At 41.7% G+C, this 21029-nt stretch overlaps 1 protein-coding gene across 2 annotated transcripts in view; it reads right to left on the bottom strand.

The window, feature by feature from the left end:
• anos1b (anosmin 1b) overlaps window positions 1-17672 on the bottom strand; it is a 79221-nt gene extending 61549 nt beyond the window's left edge. For both annotated transcript variants that reach the window (XM_010872521.3, XM_010872520.3), the window contains exons 1-2: window positions 17382-17672; window positions 2660-2707 (exon numbers count right to left, since the gene is read on the bottom strand). In XM_010872521.3, the coding sequence (XP_010870823.2) occupies window positions 2660-2707; window positions 17382-17558 (225 nt within the window). In that variant the 5' untranslated portion in view covers window positions 17559-17672. The remainder of the gene's footprint in view (window positions 1-2659; window positions 2708-17381) is intronic.
• Between the last annotated feature and the right edge of the window lie 3357 nt (window positions 17673-21029).

The raw sequence follows: 21029 nt of genomic DNA on the forward strand, positions 1-21029 counted from the left end.
CCTCATGAGAGCCAGTTTCATCATAGTGCTTGAGGATTTTTGTGACTGCATTTGAAGAAACTTTCAAACTTCATGTCTTAAAGTAATGATGGACTCATTTCTCTTTTCTTATTAGTTTTTTTGCTTGTTCTTTCAGTATTAAGAACAAGTAGTACAGAGATAACTGTAAAGACATAATGATGGTCTTCTGCATACCAACCCTAACCCTAACTAATCACAATATAACTGATTGGCTCAAATGCATTAAGAAATCAATTCCACAGATTTGCTTTTAACAAGGCACACCTTTTAAATGAAATGCATTCCAGGTGAGTACCTCGTTAAGCTGGTTGACAGAATGCAAAGAGTGTGCAAAACTTTCATCAAGGCAAAGGGTGGCTACTTTGAAGAATGTACAAAATGAAATGTATTTTGATCTGTTTAACACCTTTGGTTACTACATGATTCCAAGGGTTGTTTCATAGTTTAGACGTCTTCACTATTATTCTACAAACTTTTGATTTGTACTGTATGTGTGTGTGACTGTGTACATTGGCTAAGGCAATCTGGCTCAGATGATTACGTTTAATGAGCTAACCATGTTTACGGACCTATTAGCCATCAATTAGTGTTGCATATCATTCAGTTGTGATGGCTGACTGACTGCATCCAGACTGGGAGACTGCATTGCCACGGCCCGGTTGGATCTCGATTCTCGGGCTGCCCAGCTATTCTATGTACGTGTGTGGTTGGGTGGGGCTGGGTGGTGTCGGAGTGGATGGTGTTGGCGTGAATGTGTACGTGCCAGACGGGGATTCCACATGCTTTTTCTTGAACAAACTGTGTGGCGTGTGCCTCCTGATGGATATCTAGCTTCAGGAGGAAAAGCCAAACCGGCTGAAATAATATGGTGAGGAAAAGGCTTGTTATTCCTTCATTTGAGCCACTCAGTCCATCAGTTTAAATCCTGTCCGCTCCCAGTGAATGAAGGCTGTTGGATGTGTATTGAAAGCACCATGACAGATTACAGTGGGCGGCATTCAGCATCTCTTGCATGCCGCCACACACACACACTACTAAACATTCAGCGTCTCTTGCATGCCGCCACACACACGCACTACTAAACATTCAGCGTCTCTTGCATGCCGCCACACACACGCACTACAAAACATTCAGCGTCTCTTGCATGCCGCCACACACACACACTACAAAACATTCAGCGTCTCTTGCATGCCGCCACACACACACACTACAAAACATTCAGCGTCTCTTGCATGCCGCCACACACACGCACTACAAAACATTCAGCGTCTCTTGCATGCCGCCACACACACACACTACAAAACATTCAGCGTCTCTTGCATGCCGCCACACACACACACTACAAAACATTCAGCGTCTCTTGCATGCCGCCACACACACACACTACAAAACATTCAGCGTCTCTTGCATGCCGCCACACACACACACTACAAAACATTCAGCGTCTCTTGCATGCCGCCACACACACACACTACAAAACATTCAGCGTCTCTTGCATGCCGCCACACACACACACTACAAAACATTCAGCGTCTCTTGCATGCCGCCACACACACGCACTACAAAACATTCAGCGTCTCTTGCATGCCGCCACACACACACACTACTAAACATTCAGCGTCTCTTGCATGCCACCACACACACGCACTACAAAACATGCCCAAACATCACTGTCTGTGCTTAATTAAGTTCCACTGCAACTCATTATCACTCACCTACTTGCTCATTCTCACATAGCACATAAAGGTTTCATACCACCGAAGAGGATATAGGACTCAGCATCAATCTGCTGTGTATCATTTCCTGCCTAGCCATATCACACAGTGGCTACACACAGTGAACCAAATCGTAATACATATAGGTGACTACAAACGACATGCCCTACATGTTGTGGTCGCACAGGGTTAGATTTCATTTGAGTTCATGTTAGGGTAACTTTCAGGGTTTGAATTAGGGTCAGGATTTGGAGATAGGGAAAAATAGGGAATACTTTTTCTGGGCCCACAAGGATTCAAAAACAAATGTGTGTGTGTTTTGTGTGTGTGTGTGTGCGTTTGTGTAGGAGAGAGAGAGCGAGAGAGACAGAGTGACTTAATGAGATTTAACTGGCAAAACAGACCGCGTTCACCCCCTGTGAGCCACATGATGACAATCTATTCAAGGTCATTAGTTCACTGGAAATGTGCCCACGGTGCTGAAGGGACTCCAGGTGCTGAACACAGGAAGCATCCAGGAATGTCATCAAGGTAAGTAGAAGGGGAGAGACAGGTCCTTTACAAAAACATTTAGTTGATGGGAGGAACATGTCTGGGTGAACATGCAATGACCACATCTTCATTGTTGCAGATGTTAGTCTGTGTGTATCCAGTGGGTGTGAATGTGTCTACATGTGTAATGGGTTTACACTCCACAGAAAATACACTACCTTGGACTTTTAGAAGATGTTTGGTTCAGATAGAACCAGTGGCCTATGGCCATTTACCTAGAACTGAATTAAATGTAATCTGGAGGAGCGAAAATATCCAGAATGTCAGGTCTGTGTGGTGATAATGCAGGGTAAGATGGAAAATGTGTTGGTATTTGTTTGCAATTACACACACACACACTATTAAGCACTATTCTACAAGCAGTTCCTTACCTGTGAACACCTCCTGTGGCTATCACACCAGCCCAAGACATCATCACTCTGCAACACAGAAAACACAAATCATTAAATGAATCACACTTTGAGTCATCACTTCATCACTGTGATACAATATCACACATTTCTCAACAAATACGATAGGCCTCCACCACACTTAGAAAGATGGACACACCCCCTTGCCCTTTCCCTTTCCGTAACACACTTCGTCCTTTCATTCAAGGCTGTAGTGGGTAAGGCCAGACCAGCTCTACATCTGTGTGTGGAAGTGGTAGTGAGGAAAGGCCGTAGTCAACCTGGCGACCCATGCCACAACGTGAAACCACAGTGCTGGGTGTGCGTCATCACCTGACCAGGCCGTGACCACGGATTGGTTGGTCCTCAAATACTCTTGCTGGTAACTAACTATGAAAGTCAATAATAAGGGTACTTTAGCATGTCTTATAAGAAGTCTACTGTGTGATTCCTTCTGCTCTTCTTACAGTGCAATATACATATGTCTTAGATCGTTTTTTAATTGCTTTTTAAGGTTTTATGTTTTTTGTTTTTGCCAAGAAGAGTGAACGTCTCTTACTGAGTGATTGACTGACTGAATTGTTCAGGATCAACAAAAACTTTGAAGGCTACAACATTATAGTAAGCCTAAAATAAAATTGTTTACGGGTATATTGCAACTATTTCTGGTGGATTTTCGAAGTACGTATCCGTGCATGCTTTTTGGGATAATAGCCTATAGATCACAACCCCTTGCACAGTAAAAGAGGAGGGGTTTTCACTTGAGGAAATAGTCAGTTATCTTCACCTTCAGTATATTGATAGTTAGTGCATCAATGTCATTCACGAATTAAAGAAAAACTAACGGTGTTCCATGAAATGAAATTGCTTTGGCACTGTAAAGTTCATCTTAAGTCTCACTAATAATTGCTCAATTCTTATGACTATTCCAAGTAGTAAGTAGATAGTAGTAGGCCTATTACTGTCTAATAAAAGCCACACAGTTCATAGATGTTATTTGTTGTGGAAGTAAACCTAATAAGAAACGTTAATAAATTCAACACAATGATTAATGGTGTCTAGCTAAATATTCAAACTTGGCGTGATGTTAATGCGTGACAAAATTATCTGATGTCGAGGCGTAATTTTCTGAAGAGGCAGTATGTCCCAATTGGTCCCAATACTGGCATACTAGCTTACTATATACAAAACAGTATGTACTTCACTATCATCCGCAAAGTACACACTTGTAGTACGTAGTATGTAGCATGTGATTTGAGATTCAGCCAATGCTTTTGATTTCCTCGTAATTCACATAGCGTGCTGGTTAGCAATTCAACTGTATGGATGACCAAATACAGTAATCTTTGTACAAAAGTACACTTTCAGTTAATAAACGTTCCGCTACCCATGTTATTTAAGCACAAATGTAATACCTGGGATAAAATTGGCATTTGGAGACTATACAGAGGTGTGCTGCCTACCCGCAAGCCCTGTGGGATTATCTCTGCCTTTCAATGTCCTTTCATACCTTCCAAATTTTGTCTCTCAGAAATATTTATCCACTCTGTACTTTTGAGCCATCGCACTACAATATAGTGGATATAAAAAGTCTACACATCCTTGTTAAAATGCCAGGTTTTTGTGATGTAAAAGAATGAGACAAAGATCAATGTCAGAACCTTTTCCACTTTTAATGTGACCTACAATTCAATTGAAAAACAAACTGAAATCTCACAGGGGGACAAATGAAAAATAGAAACCTTACAATTAACTGGTTGCATAAGTGTGCACACCCTCTTATAACTGGGTATGTGGCTGTGTTCAGAATTAACCAATCACATTCAAACTCATGTTAAATAGAGGTCATTACACACCTGCCATCATTTAAAGTGACTCTGATTATATAATAAATAAAGTTCAGCTGTTTTCCTGACATTATCGTAGTTGCATCTCAGAGCAAAAGCCGCAGTCCGCAGAGAGCTTCCAAAGCATCCGAGGGATCTCATTGTTGAAAGATATCAGTCAGGAGAATGGTACAAAATAATTTCCAAAGCATTAGATTTACCATGGAACACAGTGAAGACAGTCATCATCAAGTGGAGAAAATATGGCACAACAGAGACATTACCAAGAACTAGATGTCCCTCCTAAATTGATGAAAAGACGTGAAGAAAACTGGTCAGGGAGGCTTCCAAGAGGCCTAAAGCAACATTAAAGCAACATTAACAACAGGATTTTCTGTCAAGTACTGGCTGAGTGCTACATGTGACAACAATCTCCCGTATTCTTCATATGAATAGGATTTGGGGTAGGGTGGCAAGACGGAAGCCTTTTCTCATAAAGAAAAACATCCAAGCCCAGCTGAAGTTTGCAAAAACAAACATCAAGTCTCCCAAAAACATGTGGGAAAATGTGTTATGGTCTGATGAAACATCGCGTGGCGGTCGGGGACAGTGCCTCTGGGATGGCAGACCGGGGTGGTGGTCCCTCTTTTTAAGAAGGGGGACCGGAGGGTGTGTTCCAACTATAGGGGGATCACACTTCTCAGCCTCCCCGGGAAAGTCTATGCCAGGGTTCTGGAGAGGAGAATACGGCCGATAGTAGAACCTCGGATTCAGGAGGAACAGTGTGGTTTTCGTCCGGGCCGTGGAACACTGGACCAGCTCTATACCCTCTACAGGGTGTTGGAGGGTTCATGGGAGTTTGCCCAACCAATCCACATGTGTTTTGTGGATTTGGAGAAGGCATTCGACTGTGTCCCTCGCGGCATCTTGTGGAGGGTGCTTGGGGAATATGGGGTCCTGGGTCCTTTGCTAAGGGCTGTCAGGTCCCTGTACAACCGAAGCAGGAGCTTGGTCCGCATTGCCGGCAGTAAGTCAGACTTGTTCCCAGTGCATGTTGGACTCCGGCAGGGCTGCCCTTTGTCACCGGTTCTGTTCGTAATTTTTATGGACAGAATTTCTAGGCGCAGCTAGGGGCCAGAGGGTGTCAGGTTTGGGGACCACACAATTTCGTCTCTGCTCTTTGCAGATGATGTTGTCGTGTTGGCCCCTTCTAACCAGGACCTTCAGCATGCGCTGGGACGGTTTGCAGCCGAGTGTGAAGCGGTGGGGATGAAAATCAGTACCTCCAAATCCGAGGCCATGGTCCTCAGTCGGAAAAGGGTGGCTTGCCCACTTCAGGTTGGTGGAGAGTGCCTGCCTCAAGTGGAGGAGTTTAAGTATCTAGGGGTCTTGTTCACGAGTGAGGGAAGGATGGAACGGGAGATTGACAGACGGATCGGTGCAGGTTCTGCAGTAATGCAGTCGATGTATCGGTCTGTCGTGGTGAAGAAAGAGCTGAGCCGCAAGGCGAAGCTCTCGATTTACCAGTCAATCTACGTTCCTACTCTCACCTATGGTCATGAGCTTTGGGTCATGACCGAAAGGACAAGATCCCGGATACAGGCGGCCGAAATGAGCTTTCTCCGCAGGGTGGCCGGGCGATCCCTTAGAGATAGGGTGAGAAGCTCGGTCACCCGGGAGGAGCTCAGAGTAGAGCCGCTGCTCCTCCACATCGAGAGGGGTCAGCTGAGGTGGCTTGGGCATCTTTTTCGGATGCCTCCGGAACGCCTTCCTGGGAAGGTGTTCCGGTCCCGTCCCACCGGGAGGAGACCCCGGGGAAGACCTAGGACACGCTGGAGGGACTATGTCTCCCGGCTGGCCTGGGAACGCCTCGGTGTCCCCCCGGAAGAGCTGGAGGAAGTGTCTGGGGAGAGGGAAGTCTGGGCATCCCTGCTTAGACTGCTGCCCCCGCGACCCGGCCCCGGATAAGCGGAAGAAGATGGTATGGTATGGTATGGTCTGATGAAACCAAGGTTGAACTTTTTGGCCATAATTCCAAAAGGTATGTTTGGCGCAAAAACAACACTGCACATCACCCAAAGAACACCAAACCCAAAGTGGTGGTGGCAGCATCATGCTTTGGGGCTGTTTTTCTTTACTTGGAACCGGGGCCTTAGTCAGGGAGGGAATTATGAACAGTTCCAAATACCAGGCAATTTTGGCACAAAACCTTCAGGCGTTCTTTAGAAAGCTGACGATGAAGAGGAAGTTCACCTTTCAGCATGACAACGACCCAAAGCACACATCCAAATCTAAAAAAGCATGGCTTCACCAGAAGATTAACGTTTTGGAATGGCCCAGCCAGAGCCCAGACCTGAATCCAATTGAACATCTGTGGGGTGATCTGAAGAGGGCTGTGCACAGGAGATGTCCTCGCCATCTGACAGATTTGGAGCGCTTTTGCAAGAAGAGTGGGTAAATATTGCCACGTCAAAAAGACTCAATCAATCAAATTTATTTATAAAGCCCTTTTTACAACAGCAGTTGTGGACCAGGACCTCATCTCCTCCTAAAATGTAAAACTGGAGACTGAGAAAAGTTAGAAAGTGCATTACTCATATCCCCCAGCACAATAATATAGTAGCGTAACACCTTGAAACTGAGTGCTGTAATGAAATCAAAAGGTGATTCAACAAAGTATTAGTTTAAGGGTGTGCACACTTATGCAACCAGGTTATTGTGAGTTTTTAAAGATTTCAGTTTGTTTTTCAATTGAATTGTTCACATTATAGGTCATATTAAAGGTGGAAAAACATGAAAAGTTTTTAACATCACAAGAACGGGTTTTAACAGGGGTGTGTAGACTTTTTATATCCACTGTATTTCCATATTTGTATTGTTTCCTGTCATCTGTTCATTATGTTATCTAGTCATTTCTTTGAAGTACTTTTACAAAGAGGAATAGCATTCATGACACTGTGTTAAAATGTATGCATATCATTTTCATAATGAGTCTCTTTTGAAATTTAAACTTGGAGTACAAAGTGGTTCATTATATTGAAACGGAAAAAGGTGCTATATGCTGCTTGACAGTGACTAAAGTCAAAACTTTAGTGTATTTACAAAAAATTTGTCTTTATATTGTGACATAATAGCAGTTGTATGATACTGTGAATAAAGGTCGTTATTAAATTAAGATGATTGACTTTACCCAGTTGTTTCTTTGCTTACAATGCCTTGAATAGATACTATGGTAAATATATACTGTACAATTTACAAATCGACTCTTGTTTGTAAAAACATAATAATTGTCTTTTTAATAATGGGAAGGCAATATGGCCTAGACTGGTGGTTATGTTGGTTTGCTCCCCATTTTGCCAATGATAATAAGTTAAACTCATTATAACAAGAAGATACTCTGGAAAATAATGACTTGAAGGTAAATTCCATGATGCTTAATTCCAGAAATGCTTAATATACTGCAATATTAATTTCATTATTTTAACACATAATATTCAATGTTAAAATACAGTGTATGACATGCATTTTCTTGTGAGAAGTGCAAGTTATATATTACATAAACATATTCAGGGCACCTATGTAAATATATGTTGAGAAATCCTCTAGATATATGTACATATATGTTTTGCATGAGTTTTCTGTGTGGGTAATCCACACGTAGAAACACAAATCCTTGATAAAAGTCTAGTGGAAACAATACATATATATACAGTGGGGAGAACAAGTATTTGATACACTGCCGATTTTGCAGGTTTTCCCACTTACAAAGCATGTCGAAGTCTGTCATTTTTATTATAGGTACTCCTCAACTGTGAGTGATGGAATCTAAAACCAAAATCCAGAAAATCACATTGTATGATTTTTTTGTAATTAATTTGCATTTTATTTCATGACATAAGTATTTGATACACCAGAAAAGCAGAACTTAATATTTGGTACAGAAACCTTTGTTTGCAATTACAGAGATCACACGTTTCCTGTAGTTCTTGACCAGCTTTGCACACACTGCAGCAGGGATTTTGGCCCACTCCTCCTTACAGACCTTCTCCAGATCCATCATTTCGGGGCTGTTGCTGGGCAACACAGACTTTCAGCTCCCTCCAAAGATTTTCTATTGGGTTCAGGTCTGGAGACCGGCTAGGCCACTCCAGTACCTTGAGATGCTTCTTATGGAGCCGCTCCTTAGTTGCCCTGGCTGTGTGTTTCGGGTCGTGGAAGACCCAGCCACGACCCATCTTCAATGCTCTTACTGAGGGAAGGAGGTTGTTGGCCAAGATCTTGCGATACATGGCCCCATCCATCCTCCCCTCAATACGGTGCAGTCATCCTGTCCCCTTTGCAGAAAAGCATCTTGGGGTTGTACTCATCCTTCTTCTTCCTCCAAACACGGCGAGTGGAGTTTAGACCAAAAAGCTCTATTTTTGTCTCATCAGACCACATGACCTTCTCCCATTCCTCCTCTGGATCATCCAGATGGTCATTGGCAAACTTCAGACGGGCCTGTACATGCCCTGGCTTGAACAGGGGAACCTTGCGTGTGCTGCAGGATTTTAATCCATGACGGCATATTGTTACTAATGGTTTTCTTTGAGACTGTGGTCCCAGCTCTCTTCAGGTAATTGACCAGGTCCTGCCGTGTAGTTCTGGGCTGATCCCTCACCTTCCTCATGATCATTGATGCCCCACGAGGTGAGATCTTGCATGGAGCCCCAGATCTGTTTGATTGAGTGTGTGGACAGGTGTCTTTTACACAGGTAACTAGTTCAAACAGGTGCTGTTAATACAAGTAATGTGTGGAGAACAGGAGGGTTTCTTAAAGAAAAACTAACAAGTCTGTGAGAGCTGGAATTCTTACTGGTTGGTAGGTGATCAAATACTTATGTCATGCAATAAAATGCAAATTAATTATTTAAAAATCATACAATGTGATTTTCTGGATTTTTTTTTTAGATTCTGTCTCTCACAGTTGAAGTGTACCTATGATAAAAATGACAGTCCTCTATATGCTTTGTAAGTAGGAAAACCTGAAAAATCGGCAGTGTATCAAATACTTGTTCTCCCCACTGTATATAGCGCATTATTTAACTTCTAAATGGTTTGTGAAATCTGTGAAATTGTTATGAAACAAAATGATGTAGTAATGCATCATAGTTTTAGCTCTCCTTTAGGAGGGTATAACACACTATTACATTTCAAAATGTTTTAAAATCTGTAGCCCAGATAGCTCCTTTGATAGGCCATAGATGGTCCGGGTATGATGTCTAGAACACATCCATCTTTTGATATCATCGTGAATAAGTATAGTGTTTAGTTCTAATTGCCTGTTCACACCGTTACTGAGTACCAGTAAGAAATGCATTCAGAAATGATGAAAAGGGCTGTGATTTCCAGACGCTTATTCTTTATCTCTCTTCAGAGTCTTCAATCCCCAATAAGTTCCTAACAGTTATGAAATAAAAACAATCTTTATATATTTTGGCCAATAGAATGTACTGTCAAATTCAGGCCGCAGGGCACCTCAGCAACAAGGCAGGATATCAAGCCTCTCATCAAAAAATGACAAAATTGCTTTGTTGTTTAAGATTTTGGTAATTTAATGTGTGTAAGTGGTCTCAGATGGCTCCACAATGCTGGGTTACAAACTGTGGTAAATCCCTCCCACCTTTCAGAATTCCCATCTACTTCAATGTCTACATGAAATGTAAATGCCACCAACATTTGGGTGAACATTTGTATATATAAAGAGGAACAATATACTGTAAGCATTATTATTAAGCCAGAATTGTTTCTGCAAAAAAGGCACAATTACCTTTCTGAAAGGGATATAAGCAATCTGGTAATCTCTACCTCAAGCACAATGACAAACAATGCAAGCAAAATCTGTCATTTCCTGGTTACTACGTTTCTATACAGTTCACAAAATTTTGGATATTACGAGAAAATAGCACTAAATAGTGTGGGGAAACATTGTGCCATCTAATTCAGTGTGAAATGTATTCAACATATAAAATACAGTTTTAACCAATTTTTAGCTGGTAGACAAAATAGTAAAATACTTGTACACGTGGGAAGCAGGGGGATTGGTTTGAATGCAAACTGTTGTCACTACAGTTCACATACCAACCAAATGGAGAGTCAATTCGATGCATTACTCTAAAATAAGTTGAATGCTTTCACTTAAGTGATTAACTGCTATTGTCCGTCTGATACATCAGGGAGAGAAAACACCAACACTATAGCAAAGCTGCAAGTGAAGCTTTATATGAATTATAAAAGTGCAGCGTTGACTTGGGAAGGCTTGGTGATGTCATGTAAAGATTGCCTTGCGAGTTACAGGATGAGCCAATCCCATTCCTCAAAGATGAAAAACAACAATTAAAGTACAAACCTCTGAGCTTGGAGGGTGTGTGTGTGTGTGTGTGTGAGATAAGCCTTTCTAATGAGCCCCAAACACATGCTCCCTGAGTGAGCATGTATTTACCCCCAACATAAGATCATCTCCCATTACCAAACAGTTGCCTCAGTCTTTTACACACCGGGAGACACACACACATTCACACAAGTGTAGAGCACACCTGCATGCACACACATCTTAATTACCTCATAGGAGCAGAAAGAATGGCCATTGTGTTTGTGGGGTCAGGATCTTAAGGTTCATAGGGGACACTGATCTCACCAGGAATGCTAAAGGGTCACACCACCACACAAGATCAAATCAGCTACTGGACTCAAGCTGCCACCTGATTAGGCCACCAGAAGAAAAGAAGAAGAAAAGACCAAATCCGTAATTAGGAGGCAGTAACAAGCAAAGTGAAAAAGGGAGAGGAACAAATGCTGGAAAGCACAACAGAGGCACTTGAGCTTGAGAGCCCTTTGTTTGTTGAACGACTAATCGCAAGTTTATCTCGCCGTCTCTCTTTCTCCCTTTGGGTTTTTCTCCCATTCCGTGGCTCTGGGGAGGAAACTAATGACTACATTTGGGACTTTTAGCTTTGAGTGTATCACCTTTGGCCTTTGATGGAGTCTGCTGTTTAGATGCCTTGTGATGATACGGTCTAAAACGCTCCCTCTTTAACAAACTGAATAGAAGACTTGATTGACAGGGTCAATGAAGGGAGTGAACCCTTAAGTTGTGTTTGAAGGACACGGGTGAAAAGCAGGAGGCTGTGAGCTTGCTGTAGTCCTCTGCAGGGACCGCCAGTACGACAGGCTGTATGTTTGTACTGCACGCTCTCCTAGAACTCAAACATATACACATCTGGGTCAAAATGTCTTTACTGTACCTAAACAACGCTGTATATCTTTGTGTGTGAGTGTGTTCCGTACGTGGGTTCTTGCATGTGTCTGGGTCTCGTCTTCTCTCAGTCAGACCTTAGCCCGGTGATACTTCAGCTTTTACATGCACTCTCTCTTGCCATTCCTGCGAATTTCACTGGGAATGTCTCATCCCATCTCCGCCCATTCTCTGTGTCTGGATTCCACCTGTGTTGTTAGGAAGTCTGAGAGGGAGACGGTGGGGGGGGGGGGGTATGAACTGTATAAACTGTGAACTACGAGTTACAGTATGTGGTATGACCGGATGACTTGGTTGTGCAGCTGTTTAAGCCCTGTGTCCCTGTACCAGAGCAAATTAAATTTGCAAAAAACTGCAGTTGTACGCACAATAAAGGAATCTAAACACTATTGTATCTGAGAGTGAAAATGTTGAAGAGGGGGATTGGGCTTGAACAAATACAAAGTCCCCTTTATTGCCTTACTTAAGGCTCTGTGAGCTCCAGGAAGTAGAGTTACCAGTATTTATTCCCCTAATTCTGCCATGTTCAGGAGCACTGAATGACATGGAAGACTGTAATAGCTTCTCTCTGGATACTAAGGTGGACCAGCCATACTACCTGCCTACCTGCCTGCCATGGCAAGACCTTCTCACTGTAAATGTCCAACAAACATATATAAAATCCGAAGTCTTTTTTGCTGTTGTGTTCCTGTGCGTGTGTGGGAGGGGTGGCAAAAGACTCCCATTTAAAGTAGAAGTGGCTGGGTTAGCAAAGAGAGGGGTTTCAAGCCCACAGTACTTCTGAACACATCATGTAGCTACCAACTGCCATGTTTAATGGCCCAATTATACATCAGCTACAAAGGCAAGCAACTGACTTACAGTACAAGCCCAGTCAGTTACAGACCGTTTCCCAACAGTCTACTGATAGAGATAAGGTAAGGTAATGGTGTGTAATTGCTGTAATGTTGGAGCCCAACAGGGAACTTACAATTCCCAGGAAAACATAACCCCCAGACTTTAGGCCAGATATACATACCACTTTCACCAGATGTTGTGTTAAAAAGTCTCTGTGTGTGTCGTAATCTGTGTGTCATGGCAGCAAGGCAATCCTAGTCCACTGTAAGTTACTTCGTCGGCCTGTACACTTATATTTATAAAATGTGTTGCAATTGTTATTTCAGATACATTCTGTTTTTGACACACTGTCAATTCCCAGAAAATCCCCAAACGGTGAGGTTTCCCCCCCATTCTTTCCGTGTGCGACAGCAAAATGAGTCTTGTCGTGTGCTGTTATTCGCAGTCCCCCACATCCTGTAAAAATGGTAACCTACAAAGTGGCACGTTTATTGCCTGTGTGTGTCAGCAACAGCCTGGTTCAGAGTAATTCACGTCGAATAACAACCTTGAGACTTCCTCTGGGATGAGATGAAACTAATGCTCATGTCTCTAACTGGGTAATTACACATCCAGCCCTCGAGAGGATTCCCACACGCCGGTCCACCGACATGACCCAAATGACGAGTTATGTCATCATACATACAGGGATGACTTCCTGCTCGGAGAAACGACAATAACAACAATATCTACATTTAAATCTGCCAAGACACTCACTGTTGGATAGCTCTTTGTGTGTGCATTCTTGAAGGAGGATTCACATTTAGAAGGAACCAATGATGGGAGTCTGTTAAATGTAATTTACGGCGTTGTGGTTTGTTGTCTGTAAGAAGGAAGTTCCCAAACTGTGTAAGATGATGTCATGTTGCTAAGTCAACCTTAAAAATGAGCCATGTATATTCTTTGGGAAAACAATCTGGCTCCATAAACGGATGTCTACATACCAGCAATTACTACTGGAATGTATATGTAATATCCTGAAGGACACAAGTACTGTCTAATATTAAAAAGTGTATTACCCAGTTTGCTTTTGATTGATGAGTATCACTTGACTGTATGTACTGACTTCCAGATGTTACAATGTCTCAAGAAGTCCATACATTGCTTTTTATGAACTCTTCATTTACCCCTGATACTACTATGTTCCACTGCTTGACATTTGAGGTTAAACAGACTTTTAATATCCTGGCTTTGTATGCATGACTGGCTTTCTAACAGAGTGCTGATAGAGAACGAGCAAGAGTGTAATAGAAATGGAGAAAGAGAGAGAGCAACGCACTACAAAGGCACACTAGGTGTATATCAGTGACCTCAATTCCAACAGCGGTAAAACACTGACACACACAGGAATGCCCTGCTATTTGGATAAGGACAGAGATCAATCAGGCTACTGTCAGAGCAGTGGTTTAATATTAAGCTACATCATATACCTCCCAGTCAAACTACCTGTAGTAGAGGAGGGAGAGAGTTAGACAGGCAATGCAGAGTACCTCTTTCCCTCCACCTCTTGCTCTATGGAGCATTATCATACCTGAAATGAGGAAGTATGACTTTGCTAACTTAATGGGTCTGTTGTTCACGGGAGAACTCACCACACTGGTTCAATGCCCTGAAAGTTTAATGAAAAATGAATTACACATTGTATGATGTACCAAGTGTGAAGTGTTCCTGGTAGGATGGTCAAGTATACTGTTTGCTTCTGAGGTTAATGACTGACTGTAATTGTATTATATTTAGCAATATGTAATATATTATTTTATTTTATTTAGCTTGTACGATATCCACGTTGATACTCAGCCGCTTACAGGGGAAAGATGATTAAGGATTGGTCAGAGCTGTGAGAGTCAGTGGCCAATCAGAGCAGACAGGTCTACATGTCTAGAACACGAAGAGAAGAGAAAGTAGGCCTGTGACAATACAATGTGTTCACAATGGTAGATAGCCTTAGCAGCTAACAAAATAACAGCTAGCTAGCTTGGCATTCTAATAGATAGTATACATATAGGTTTGGAATGATTTCATTCTTAATTTTCTAAGTTATAGCAGACAATATTTTACATAGAGGAGTTGTTTCCAGTTTTTAAAGTTATTGTCATCAGAAATATATTGCAATACTTGTTTCTGCTATTTCCCTTGTTGACGCTAGAGGGTTCAAATGAGAAATGTTTTCCTTAGTACTTTTAATCACTTTTAATTTTGAGTGACAATACTAACCAGTCTTGATACTTGTATTGTCTCAATCCTAGGAAAAGAAGGAAAACCACTAGCTTCATTCTCCCAACACACACACAAAGACCCTTCATGGTCTGAAAGATCTGGGACATTTTATAGCAGGGAAGCCAATGTAATCTGGCGTCTCCTGAGATTGCAGCTTCTTTTACACAGTGTCATTTAATACTACTTCCTTTCAATGTTTCTTTATTTTCAAACTCATTTTCAAAGTTATTGTCATACCATTCTGTCTTTGGGCTGAGAAGAGCAGCCATCTGAATGCTCAAACACATGCTATCCTCACTGCTGTCTGGACAGGAAAGTCAGGGCTTTGCTTAAAGGAGAAAGACAGGCTGACTGAATGGCGTAAATGCATTTGGCCTATATCGTAGGTATTAAACAGCCCTGTCTGCCAAGTCCCAGATGAACTCTAAAGTAATCTCTAAAGTGTTCCTGAAAAATCGAATATAACTATCTTAGGGAACAGCAGTGAGGACATCAGGTTGCTAAAGCAGCCACAGCGCTTCTCTTTGTGATGACAGGTCAATACGACCTGCATCATAAACTGTCTCCCTTAACCCACAGGAGAAGAATGACAAAGCTCATTCAGAACCGAGAGCAAGATTAATGGCCTTCAGCATGGTTAACGTTAGGCATACAGTTTTAGGGTAATATAAAGCAAGCATGAAGCAATATCTTCTTGGCTGAGTGAGTGATAAGATAGCAGAGCTGAGGTACTGATCAGCAGGAAGGGAGGGTGATCTAGCAGAGCTATGGTTGGCCCGTGAGGCTCTCTACCTCTCTCTGTCTCTGACTCTCTCACTCTCTCAAGCTGACTGAGGTTAAGCACCTTCAACGACAAGCGAGCACTTCTCTTGCTGGCCGAAGAGTAAATCATAGCCCTGGGTGGGAGAGGATGACATCAGGGAGAAATATACTGTTTATCTTTCTGAGCTTGTAGGTGGTTTGGAAGGCTGCATTGGTTACGCCTGACCTGATCCACAGACACACATAAACGCATGCACAAACATACACAGATGCTACAGGGAACATATACTGAACAGAACACTACACACTGTACTACTTACAAAGCAGTAGGCTAACTGAGGTGTGAACTGGAAATAGTCACATTCCTGTGGTAGCAAGCAAGCAAGCAAAGCCAGGGTGGGATTCACTCTCTCATTCACACACACATACACACATGGCCCTGTGGCTCTACAGTACAGAATTAGGAGTATTTGGCATTCAACCACAGATGATGACTTAACTATGGTAATTTCTCAGATGATGTCATCTCTGGCTGTTATCATAAAGTCTGTGGTTTAACCACCCAGCCTGAAGTCAAACATAAAATCTCAATTTCATGTGATCATATGTTCTGTGTAGGAAACACCCGATTAAGAACTGTTTGAAGAGAGGCATTTTATAATTACTGAACTTAATTGTTTAATGAATTAACAATTTAATTTATTTAGTTGCCAATTGAACACAAGGTCCAACTGACATTTGATTACTGCTTTTAACCCTACCATTTCCAATTGGAGAGGTGCCTCATTGGGCACCTGGGAGCAATTGGGGTTAATTGTTGTGCAAAGGACAGAACAAAGATTTTTCACTGTGCCACCTTGACATTTGTGGAGGAGCCTAGGAGCATTTTATTTATTAACATGTTTATTATTGTATTTTTCAATCCATTCTGTCAGAATGGGAATAATGACTAGGAGGCATATTAATGCAACATAAACTACAAATTACATGTGGTGTAATCCTTAGGGATATATTAATTGTACTATATCCTTAAGGATTAGGTCCAAATAGCTAGAATGAATTTTGTTAGGTAGTCAATCAAAAAATTAGTTAACACTCTACAGGTCCCTCTGTTTTCAGAAGAAACGCAAGAGCCCCAGACAACTTCACCTCCATTCCCATTTTCCCTCCTTCCATATCTCGGTCTTCAGAGCTGTGAATCAGCAACACGCTGACACCTTTCAACCCAGAGCAGAGAGTGGAAGCATAGTCAACCAAAGGCCACCCTCATTACTCCTCCACCCTGCACCCAGGTGGCCGCAGATCTAAAGCATTGGCCGAGACCGCCCGTGCAAAACCCCAACCCTACCCCCCACGCACTCACGCCTTGCAACATTCAGACTTACGTCAAGCAAGGCTTAGTGGTTAATGACTTTCCCATCCGCTAAATCAAACGCGCATGTTGAAGACGAAAAGTATAATTTGTTTCTACCTCCCCAACCAGTAGGCTACTCACCCATTTTAAAGTTCCGTCCATATGCCGGGGTTAAAATGCACACGTTAGTCCTCATATGCACAATCTACTCAGTTTTATTGCGCTACCGAACTTTCATTCAGACATAAGGCACCACATTGAAAAAGCTAATTTAATTCCATGAACGTATCCAAATACGCACAACGGGTGGGCACCTACATACTTTCAAACATCAAAGTATCTATTAAAGGTTGTAATCAATTTAAATGACTTTACCTGAAGATGTTTAAAAGATGCTGTGAGTTGTGTCATGTGCAGAGTGAGGCAGCGCGAAGTGCATCTCGCGCTGTTTATTTTCTCTAGAACGTCCCCGTCCTCAGCACCAGACCTGCGCGCCGAACTTAACGCGATCAAACACCATACAGAAACAACGGTTACCCAGCACAATGTCATTATGTAGGCTGATAACTGACAAAATACAATAAATGTATCTGGAACAGATTTGTTTTAGTAAAATTCAGCCCGGGTCAGTTCCACTAGTTGAGTCTGCCAGGTTCTCAATGGAGAGAATAGAGTTCCGCACTGTGTCTGCAGGAGTTGGAGTAGGCTAGATTCCTTCTCGCAGCAGACACTCCCCCCAACGTCGCACGTGTTGCACTTCATCTCTTCGCCAGGGTAATGTTGAGACTAGACTTGAGGGGTTATCTGTTTTGGACTTCCTAATAAACACAGTGCCAAGGTCAGTGTAATTTTGTTTAAAATATTACAGTGGCGTTAAAACAATCGTGATTAGACTATGGTATACAGTGCCTTGGAAAAGTATCCTGATTAAAACCCTGACCAATTCTAAAATATTATTCAATTACATATGGACATCGAAAGTTTGCTCTTAGACTTAAAATCAGTTATTGTAAGGTAACATGGGTTTTATAAATGTATGTTGCTAGTATTCAATCCCAGTTTACACATTACATTATACAATTAAAGAAATTGCTTTAACATAGACCTTACCATTGGCTACCACCTGTGAACCATTACCGTTATTGTAAAATTTTCTGTATAAAAAACACAATGTTGAAAGATCATTCGTCAGGCTGTTAATCTCGAGGAAAATGAAGACCAAAGAGTATACTATAGAAATTAGCATTCTACATAAACTAATGCTAATGGTAAGGAAAAGGGTACAAACTAATATCCATGTGTTTACATATCCCAGTGAACATGGTTGTATAATACTAAAGACCTGTTAGCTGCATTACACCATTCAGGCACTGCCAAGAAAAGGCTGTCCACCAAAACTCAGAACCTAAACAAGAAGAAGACTTGTGAGCAAAGCCACAGAGAGACTCACAATCACTTTGAAGGAGCCATAGAGTCCACTGGCAGAGAGTGGAGTAATGGTGCACACATTTTAAGAGCTCAGCATAAAACCGGCTTGTACTGCTCAATGGCAAGACAGTAAACATGTCTGAAAAGTAATAATCTGAAAGCATGAGTGTCTCAGCTGCATTATGGTAAACAGTTTTGTGGTCAGATAAGACCACAATAGAGATTGTTGGCAAAACTCAAAGTGCTATGTCTGGAACAAATGTAACAATCTCCATGCCTCAAGACACACCAGTGAAGTATGGTGGTGACAGCATCATACTGTGGGGATGCTTCTCATCAGAACAGGCAGGACATCTTTTTAAATTATTGAAGAATGGATTAGAAATAACACAGGGAAATACTACATGAGAACCTGCTTAAAAATGTAACTTGTCAGCTCCTGACAGGGGCCCCTAGGCATCTCTATGCGCCTGGGGGCCACAGTTAGGGCCTGACCACAGACATGCCTCTAGGCATCCCTCTGCCGCTATTTTGATTGTCCCCAATTAAAGGCCTCTATCTGGTGACCCTATTTAAGTTGCCCTTTTGGCTCTTTGTGTTTTGGATCAATGTTTGTGTTTGCTTTATGCGTGCTCCAACAGTTTCAGTTGGTGTCACACCTTCTGTTTCTTTTGAGGTTTAAAGAAAGATATTAAAAGGATGTACTTCAGTTCTATGCCTCGTGTCCTGCTTACCCACGTGACATAGAGTGGATATAAAAAGTCTACACACCCCTGTTAAAATGCCAGGTTTTGGTGATGTAAAAGAATGATACAAAGATAAATCATGTCAGAACTTTTTCCTCTTTTAATTTGAATTCACAAATTAAAAGAGGCCCCTGAACCCAGGCCCCATTTGCCTGCTCCATAATCTGGCCCTGCTCCTGCCACCCCCTCTGCTGTGATCTTGGTCAACAAGTCTCTCTTGAAAAAGTGATTATCTCAATGAGACAACCTGTATAAATAATAATAATAAAAAATACAATTATTCCGTAAGAGAATTTTAGATTCACTTCAAAGAAGGTGTTAGTTCATGCCTAAGTTTTTATTACTGTGTAAATCTGGTCTGGACAAAGGCTTATTATAAGGGTATACAAAAAAGGGGGGAAAATGTTACAGATGTAACAAAATGCTTATGTTTATCTCAGAATTAAACTGAACTTTTCAACTACTATCCAAATTAGAAAGGAAACAGGTCTGTGCTAGTGTCCTATGTGCTGGCAGGTAAGATGGTTTTAAACATACTTTTCTAATACAGAAAACTTCATGCTTCATTTAGACTCTTAGTTATTCAGCAAATAATCAGTGGGACAGACAATTTGCTCCAATTCCACAAATAAAGTACTGGTGAAGGTATAGGCGAAGATATTGATAACATGATAACACATTTATTTCAGAAAATGTACATTAAGTCCATTTTATTGAGTGAACACTGGAACTGACAAACCACTGGGTTGAGTAAACAAACAACTGACATAGTTGACCACAGATGATTAAAACAAATACATGTACTTTACAGACGCATCAGCCGTGAGCAGAAATATGTCTATATTCTTTATCTATTTTGCCTTGTTTTGGTTGAAATGGGGCATTTGGCCTGCAGGATTGAAATTATTCTACTTTGACATCATGGATGTCAAGATAAATGGTTCTAGCTAACCACAAATGCTTATCATTTCCCGTTGCCAACTAGTCTCCAGTTATAGTCTTCCCAGAAAGGGAATTTGGGATTTTTTTATGGGCTCCTTTTTCATTTCTGTCACCAACTGTAACATGTATTCTCTCCATTGGTTCAATGAGCTGATTGGTATCCTTTAGCATGTCAGTGTAAAGCAAACCTATCTGGATGGAAACACTGACAGATCAGTGGCTCATTCTAAAAACACAACAGCTCTTCGTGGCTGAAAGCATTCCCCAGATGTATCCTCCTCGTGCCTGGAACAGGTTTCAGGGTTTTGGAGAGGGGTTCCTCATTGCAAATATTTCCTCAATGATAAAGTGTTGTCTGCAGTATATTTTACTGTCCCTGCTATGCCAAACGTCCATGGGATTTGGGGAAAAAGTTCAAACAAGTCCTGTGTGAGTGGCACGTCACAGTGGAGTGAGAAGTAAAGACCATCTGACCAGGCCCGGATCCAGGCTAGTATTTCTGAGGAGGTATGAATTAATTCATTGGGACAATTTTATATGAAGCAAATACATAGAATTGCTTTAGATCACTAATAAAACAAGGTGGATTTGTCCAGTAGTACAAATATATAAAAACACATCTGAAATGTAGCAGTCCAGAAAGTGTTAGAAATGGACCCTCTATGTTGTTCACTTGTTGTTCTGTCAATATTTAAAACAAGAAAAATAGTCAACCCACTACCACATACAAGTGTCACTGAATTGCAGCTTTTCCCCCCATTCTGACCAAAATGCAGTGTAGAAAGCAAGGAGGTGAAACAATCTTATACACAAAAGTACACCAGAAAATTTCACATCCATCAGGCAAAGGTGGTTGCTGCATACCAACAGAGAGGGTGAAACTAATTGTGCCAGCACTGTCCGGGGT

The sequence above is a fragment of the Esox lucius genome, chromosome 8 (assembly GCF_011004845.1).
Source record: "Esox lucius isolate fEsoLuc1 chromosome 8, fEsoLuc1.pri, whole genome shotgun sequence".
Classification (NCBI taxonomy): domain Eukaryota; kingdom Metazoa; phylum Chordata; class Actinopteri; order Esociformes; family Esocidae; genus Esox; species Esox lucius.